General features: G+C 56.8%; 1 protein-coding gene across 2 annotated transcripts; it reads left to right on the top strand.

Moving 5' to 3' along the window:
• The first annotated feature begins 927 nt into the window (after positions 1-927).
• UMPS (uridine monophosphate synthetase) lies at positions 928-8009 on the top strand. 2 transcript variants are annotated; one of them, XM_078877948.1, is made up of 8 exons: positions 928-1739; positions 3765-3915; positions 5347-5471; positions 5686-5793; positions 6371-6806; positions 6923-7098; positions 7192-7306; positions 7610-8009. In XM_078877948.1, exons 1-8 carry the CDS (start codon positions 1605-1607, stop codon positions 7789-7791), a joined length of 1428 nt encoding a protein of 475 aa, XP_078734074.1. In that variant the 5' UTR covers positions 928-1604; the 3' UTR covers positions 7792-8009. The 2 variants fall into 2 exon arrangements, with proteins under 2 accessions (XP_078734074.1, XP_078734075.1); XM_078877949.1 differs by lacking the exon at positions 928-1739 and adding an exon at positions 2984-3053.
• The last annotated feature ends 618 nt before the right edge of the window (positions 8010-8627 follow it).

The raw sequence follows: 8627 nt of genomic DNA, 5'->3' as shown, positions 1-8627 counted from the left end.
TGTTGCCTCCGAAACGTCGTGATTTTTATTTTATTTTACTTTTATTAATTTAAATTTTTTTTACCTATGTGACTTTACCGAAAAAACCCAAGAATAAGACTTCCACACCTCAAATCGCATCTGATTCTGACTTCAGGCAGCAGTGGATCAAACAAGTCGTGCTACGTCAGAGACGCAGGCCCCGCCCACCGCGCACGTGACCACGCCGCGTACAGTGCTCACTGTACTCGCCGCCTGGGGCACGTGTCTGTTAAACTCTGCGCACGTGATTTTCGGTGCAACGTTTCGGGCGTTGATCCTCATTCATGGCGCATTTAAGCAGTGGCCTACACTCGGCTGTGGATACGTGAAGGAGAGCTTGATGCGATGTATTGGCGATGTTTTTGCTACGTCTGATTTTCGACATGCCATTAACTCATTCAATATCCTGTATCCTCAATTAGACATTTTTAAATGTCCTTAATACTCTTTTGTTCTTTCGGTAAAGTCGTGATTTGATTTATTTTATTTCTACCCACGTGACTTTACCGAAAGAACCAAAGAGTATGGATTCCTGCAGTCACGAAAACTTCAAATAAAGACGTCTTTAATATATAAATTATCGACATTTTGTCATTTTGAACGTTCAAATATTAAGTTTGTTACACATGTTTAAATACAGCGAATCTTTCATTATTGGCGATCTAAATTAATGTTTGATAATTGGAGATTGTTTTTATCACATGCTTCTAGATTTGAAGCTTTCGTGACTGCAAGGATTCATACTCTTAAGGTTTGTTAGGTAAAGTCACGTAGGAAAAAAATAAGAAAAGAATAACAATTTATTATTTTATTCTTATTTTTACCTACGTGACTTTACCGAAAAAACTAAGAGTATTTACCACATGCTTTCGAAACCTCATCAATTCACGAGACAATACACATTAAACGTACAGTACACATGTTTATAGTTGTGAGTGCCTAACCGTGCCTCCTGAATCTGCGCCGCTGAACACATAAAGGACACCGCGATTGTTACGCTAACGGAGGTCACCTTTTGAACATTTGTTAAAATAAACAAAGCCGTGGTTTTGTTGATTCGTTAATAGATAAATAAAATTAACCACGTGTGCCCTGTACAGTCACCCCCCCACCACCACGTGGCCGCGCGCTCCGCCCCTAGACGTGCGTGGTAGCGGGTGGTGCTGTTACTGGCTGTGCTCCTAGGTAGACTCAGCCTTAAATGCAGTAAACGTCGCCACGAGGGAGACAAAGGCGGTTCGGGCGTGGTGCCACCCACTCACCCACTCTCTTATTGCCCCGTTCGGGCCTTCATAGGTGTCCCCAGCAGTGTTGTTCGTGGCTTAGACACGAGGGAGCTTTGTTTGCTGCTGCTGCTGCTGCTGGTAGTGGTGGCACTGCACTAGCTGTGCTCCTAGGTCGACTCGGCCTCAAATGAGTACCCGGCGCGGTGTGCAGTGAACATCGCCACGAGGGAGACAAAAGCGGTCGGGTTTGGTTCTGGCCAGCGGTGTTAGAGGCTTAGGCACGGGGGGTCTTTGCTGCTGCTGCTGTTGTTGGTAGTAGTGGTGGTAGTGGTGGTTGTTCAGGCTGAGCGGTGCGTCATGGAGGACCTCGTAGAGGCGCTGTTCGAGGCGGAGGCGGTGAAGTTTGGAAGCTTCACGCTCAAGAGCGGCCTCGCCTCCCCCGTCTACTTCGACCTCCGCGTCATCGTCTCGCACCCGCGCCTCATGCTGCAGGTCGGGATCCCACTTAGCTCGTCTTGGTGGGCACAAGTTTACATCATCACCATCATCATCACCATCATCATCATAATAATCATCACCATCATCATCACCACCATCATCACTACCATCATCACCGCCATCATCATCATCACCATCATCATCACCACCACCATCATCATCACCACCATCATCACCACCATCATCATCACCACCATCATCATCACCACCATCATCACCACCATCATCACCACCATCATAATCATCACCACCATCATCACCACCACCATCATCATCACCACCACCATCATCACCACCACCATCATCACCCTCATCATCATCACCACCATCATCATAATCATCACCGCCATCATAATCATCATCATAACCCTTATCCTCGCCCTCATCCTCACCATCATCATAACCCTCAACTATAAGATCCGCACACTCACACACAGAACTAGAGACCGGCACACACTCACACAGGTCCAGAGACCCACACACACACAGAACTACAGACTCATACACTCACACACAGAACGAGAGACCCGCACACTCTCACACAGAACTACAGCCCCACACACACACAGAACTAGAAACCCACACACTCACACAGATCAACAGAACCACACACAACTAGAGACCCACACACTCACACACACAACTAGAGACCCACACACTCACACAGATCTACAGACTCACACACAGAACTACAGCCCCACACACTCACACACAGAACTAGAGACCCACACACTCACACACAGATTTACAGACTCAGACACAGAACTACAGCCCCACACACTCACACACACAACTAGAAACCCACACACTCACACACAGATCTACAGACACACACAGAACTACAGCCCCACACACTCACACACACAACTAGAGACCCACACACTCACACAGACCTACAGACCCAGACACGCACACAGAACTACAGCCCCACACACGCACACACAGAACTACAGACCCGCACACTCGCACACAGCCCCACACACTCACACACAGAACTACACACTCACACACAGACCTATAGTTATGGTGACAGGAGAACAGACGGGGGAGGGGTTAAGGAAGGGTTAGTTTTGGAGTAGTGATGGGGCTCGTGGTAGTGATGATAGGGGTAGTGGTAGTGAAAGAGTTTGGGGGAGTGATAGGGCAGGGGTAGTGGTAGGGTAGGTAGGGGTAGTGATAGGCTAGGAAAGGGGTAGTGGTAGGGTAGGGGTAGGGAAGTGTGGTAGGGGTTGCATGAGGCCTGGTAGCTGGGGGCAGGGAGTAGCAGTATCAGGATGATGATGCTGGGCTGGGGAGAAACGGAATCCGGTGCGTGAAGATGCTTCATGTGCAGTGGGAGTTTGTTACAGTGTCTGTCTCAAAGTGTGAATTTATACATCTCTGTGCGAGTCTATTGGTCTCGGTAATAATCAGTATATCTCTGCGGGAGCACTAAGTGAGTGGGTCTCGGTGTGAATCGATAGATCTGTGCGAGTCTGTGGGTCTCTGTGAGTGGGTCTTCGTTTGAATCTATAGATCTCCGAGTGTAGGTCTCTATGCGAGTGGGTCTGTATGCATCTATATAGGTCTGTGCGAGTCTGTGGGTCTCTGTGAGTGGGGCTTCGTGTGAATCTATAGATCTCTGAGTGTAGGTCTCTATGCGAGTGGGTCTGTATGAATCTATATAGGTCTGTGCGAGTCTGTGGGTCTCTGTAAGTGGGTCTTCGTGTGAATCTATAGATCTCTGAGTGTAGGTCTCTATGCGAGTGGGTCTGTATGAATCTATATAGGTCTGTGCGAGTCTGTGAGTGGGTCTTCGTGTGAATCTATCGATCTCTGAGTGTAGGTCTCTATGCGAGTGGGTCTGTATGAATCTATATAGGTCTGTGGGTCTCGATGTGAATCTATGAATGTCTTCATATGGCTGACGTTGATGCCGAGTAACAGCTGTGACTTTACGCTGTTATTGATGAGCTCGATGATTGCATCACGTGTATTGCAACTCACCCAATCCCCCTGTCTCCCTCCCCTCCACCGCAGGTGGCGGAGCGCCTATGGGATGTGGGCCGCTCCGTGTGCCCCTCGGCGCTGCTGTGCGGCGTACCCTACACGGCGCTGCCCATCGCCACGCTCATGGCCACGGCGCACGAGAGGCCCATGCTCATGAGGCGCAAGGAAGCCAAGCAGTACGGTGCGGCCCAACGCTGCGTGGTGTGGCGCGACACGAGGGGTGACGCTGCGTGGTGTGACGCGACACGAGGGGTGACGCGACACTAGGGGTGACGCGACACGAGGGGTGACGCTGCGTGGTGTGACGCGATACGAGGGGTGACGCGACACGAGGGGTGACGCTGCGTGGTGTGACGCGACACGAGGGGTGACGTGACACGAGGGGTGACGCTGCGTGGTGTGACGCGACACGGGGTGACATGACACGGGGTGACGCGACATGAGGGGTGACGTGACACGAGGGGTGACGCTGCGTGGTGTGACGCGACACGGGGTGACATGACACGGGGTGACGCGACATGAGGGGTGACGCGACACGAGGGGTGACGCTGCGTGGTGTGACGTGACACGAGCGGTGACGTGACACGAGGGGTGACGCTGCGTGGTGTGACGCGACACGAGGGGTGACGTGACACGAGGGGTGACGCTGCGTGGTGTGACGCGACATGAGGGGTGACGCGACACGAGGGGTGACGCTGCGTGGTGTGACGCGACATGAGGGGTGACGCGACACGAGGGGTGACGCTGCGTGGTGTGACGCGACACGAGGGGTGACGTGACACGAGGGGTGACGCTGCGTGGTGTGACGCGACACGAGGGGTGACGTGACACGAGGGGTGACGCTGCGTGGTGTGACGCGACACGGGGTGACATGACACGGGGTGACGCGACATGAGGGGTGACGCGACACGAGGGGTGACGCTGCGTGGTGTGACGTGACACGAGGGGTGACGCTGCGTGGTGTGACGCGACACGGGGTGACATGACACGGGGTGACGCGACGAGGGGTGACACGACACGAGGGGTGACGCTGCGTGGTGTGACACGAGGGGTGACGCTTCGTGGTGTGACGCGACACGCCGGGTGACGCTGCGTGGTGTGACACGACGCGGGGTGACGCGACAACGAGGGGTGACGCGACACGAGGGGTGACGCTGCGTGGTGTGACGTGACACGAGGGGTGACGCTTCGTGGTGTGACGCGACACGACGGGTGACGCTGCGTGGTGTGATGCGACACGGGGTGACGTGACGCGGGTGGTGACGCGACACGAGGGGTGACGCTGCGTGGCGTGACGCGACACGAGGGGTGACGCTTCGTGGTGTGACGCGACACGAGGGGTGACGCTGCGTGGTGTGACGCGACACAGGGTGACATGACACGGGGTGACGCGACGAGGGGTGACGCGACACGAGGGGTGACGCTGCGTGGTGTGACGCGACACGGGGTGACGTGACGCGGGTGGTGACGCGACACGAGGGGTGACGCTGCGTGGCGTGACGCGACACGAGGGGTGACGCTGCGTGGTGTGACGCAACACGGGGTTGGCGTGACGCGGTGTGGCGTGATGCGGTGTGGCTCAACACGGGTGGTGGCGTGACGCGGTGTGTAGGCACGGCGCGCATGCTGGAGGGCGCGTTCGCGGCTGGAGATGTGTGCGTGGTGGTGGAGGACGTCGTCACCAGCGGATCCAGCGTGCTCGAGACGGCGGACGTGCTGCGTCAGCACGGCCTGCAGGTGCGAGATGCCCCGTGATGATGACAGTGTGCGTGATGGTGATCATTTGATGGTGGTGCAGTGGCACGATGCTATCATACTCTTGATTGTGGACAGAGCCGGGCGGGATTGCTGTGTGATGTTGACGCTGTGCGATGTTGACGCTGTGCGATGTTGACGCTGTGCGATGTTGACGCTGTTGTCATGTTGACGCTGTGTGATGTTGATGCTGCAGGTGCGTGACGCGCTGGTGCTGTTGGACCGTGAGCAGGGTGGCCGCGAGACCCTGGCCGGCGCTGGCATCACCCTTCACTCGGTGTGCACCGTGTCTCGGCTCATGCAGGTGAAGGCGACTCGTGTACAGAGTTGGGAACAACAACGACGACGATCATTCATTTCCTTTATTAGCCTGGGAACACCTCACAGAGGGGTTCCGCTGCATACATATCGAGGGGGTTTGGCTGTCTCGGCGTGGGGCGATGCTCGCCCAGCGTGCTCTTTACGAGGGGAGTTGCGCTCAAAGGTTCGCACAGATGGGTTCACCAGCCCACAAACTTAACTGGGTCCAATTACAACTCGTGAGAATTTAAGCTATATCGGTGCAACTGCCACGCAAGGGACGTCACTCTCCATAGCGGGGCGTGTGAAGATTGCGGCCCAAACTCATGTATGCGGATAAAAAAGCAAAGCGTCACTTGGAAAGGATCTTGGAAGCAGTTCCGTGATATCCCGTTCTGCAGTGTCGTTGTCGCTAAAACAACCGGAACATCCGTTGTGAAAACCATGCAAGACCACGAATCCCTGCACTGTTGCACACCGGTGTTGGTCATCACCGTGGCGGGGGGGGGGTTGCAGTGTCCACCCAACGACCCGGTGGACAATCTTGGCGGCCGTCCCGCTCACTCCCGCCCACGCCGCAGGTGCTGCTGGACCGCGGCCGCGTCGACCAGGCCACGGTCGACTCCGTGTCTGCCTTCATTTCCCAAAACCGCGCTACGTCACCGCCTCCTGCCTCGTCGCCCTCGCTCGAGCCAGGCGAGGTGGCACAGAGCTACGGGCAGCGCGCGCGTCTCCCGTCGACGTCGGCCGTCGCCTCGCGGCTCCTGCTCCTCATGGAGGAGAAGCGCAGCAATCTGTGCGTGTCGGCCGACGTGCGCACGGCCGCGGAGCTGCTGGCGGTGGCGCGCGCCGTGGGCCCCCACGTGTGCCTCCTCAAGACGCACGTGGACGCGCTCGACGACTTCACGGCCGACCTGCCGGAGCGCCTGGCCGAGCTGGCGCGGAGCCATCGCTTCCTGCTGTTCGAGGACCGCAAATTCGCCGACATCGGCCACACCGCCCGGCGGCAGTACCAGGGTACGTGTGGGGGGGGGGGGTACACTGCAACGTGTGATGTGCGGCGTTTATTGTGTGGCGAGTGAGGAGTGTGTGTGGCGGGTTTAGCGAGTGTGGTGTGTGGGCGTGCACTGCAGGAGGGGTCTTTGGCATCGCGAGCTGGGCGGATCTGGTGACGGCTCATGCCGTGGCAGGCCCCGGGGGGCTGGAGGCCCTGGCCGGGGTGGGAGTGCCCCTGGGGAGGGGCTGCCTCCTCATCGCCAAGATGAGCTCACAGGGGGCGCTCACCACACAGGGGTACACGCAGGCAACGGTACGGCTCGGCTCGCTCTACGCACACCACTCACCACACTGCTCCATTCACCCTTGCTCAAGTGTTGACGGTGGGGTGTGCGATGCCACGCAGGTGGCAATGGCCGAGGCGCGTCGCGACTTTGTGCTGGGATTCATCAGCACGGAGCGCGTCACCCACGACCCCTCCCTGCTGCACGTCACCCCTGGGGTCAAGCTACAGCCGGGAGGTGCTCACCACTCACTCACCACACTCCTCTCTCACCACACATCACTCACCATTCACATCACTCACAGCATCACCACTCACTCGCCAATCGCTCACCACAGCATCACCACTCGCCACCGCTCGCTCGCGTACCTCAGAGAATCACCATTCACTTATCATAATTATCACCACTCTATACACTCGCTCACCTCTCATAGTAGCACCACACTCTCCACTTTACACACCCGCCCACTGCACCCACCACTCACACCCGCATTTGTGTGCACTTCTGTACCCTTCCGAATGCGTGTCTCGTGCGTGCCAGGCGACGACCTGGGTCAGCAGTACTTGACCCCGGAGGAGGTGGTGGGCCGCCGTGGCTGCGACGTGATGGTGGTGGGCCGCGGCGTGCTGGAGGCCACCGATGTGACCGCCGCCGCCCGGCTCTACCAGCAGGCCGGCTGGGACGCCTACTGCGGTCGCCTCCAGCCCGCCACCGCCTCGTAGCGCGGGGACAGCGACCCGGGTGGGGCGACGCGGCACGGGTGGGGCGACGCGGTCGAGCGGCACAGGGCAGGGGCAGCGTGGGCAGGAGCAGCGTTGCGCAGGGAAGTGGTAGCATACAAAGGGGCGGCATACACAGGGCAAGGGCAGCATGTAGCAGGGGGCTGAAGAAATCTGCACTCTCGGTTCCTTTCGGACTGCACTGGCGACGACGTCTGTAAGGGCGCGTGGCGACGTCCGCGGTTTGTCTCGGCGCGAATAAAGCTACGTTGAATAACCCTCCGCGTCTTTCGCGTGCAGTGGGCAGCTCGGGGAGGGATAGTGAACTGCGGGTGGGGAGGGGAATGTGCAATCGGTTGATTTATTGGAGGACACGCGCAAGGAATCTATGAAACAGGAATCTAGCCGCCGACACCGGGCTTAATAGTAGTAGATACAGGTTCTTATCAAAAAGCGCCAAGATTCCCAAAGCAATCTCAAATAAATATCCCCCACCAGATACAATTATGTGCAAAACTCAATCCCCCCCAGCACCCCTTTGTGGGTTGGGGGGGGGCGGCTAGGGGTCGGGGGGCATGTGACAGCCTTAACCGATTATACACCAGCCCTGGGGGTGGGGGGGGTACAACTCCTACTCCCCCCCCCCCCCCAAAATTAATACAAGCCCCCACCACTGTCCACGTGGTCACCACCCACTTAATCAGATTGGAACACCCACACCCATATTGTAAGCTATACACATGGTACACAGTCTGCCGTTGGTACGCATGGCACACTTGCGGTACGCGTGCGTGTATGGTACGCAACGAGGAGACACTTGTAGTATATTCTCGCGGTGC

This window comes from Lampetra fluviatilis, chromosome 49 (assembly GCF_964198595.1).
Source record: "Lampetra fluviatilis chromosome 49, kcLamFluv1.1, whole genome shotgun sequence".
NCBI lineage: Eukaryota > Metazoa > Chordata > Hyperoartia > Petromyzontiformes > Petromyzontidae > Lampetra > Lampetra fluviatilis.
Note: the sequence above shows the minus strand (reverse complement) of the source record. Positions and strands in the feature narration are given on the sequence as shown.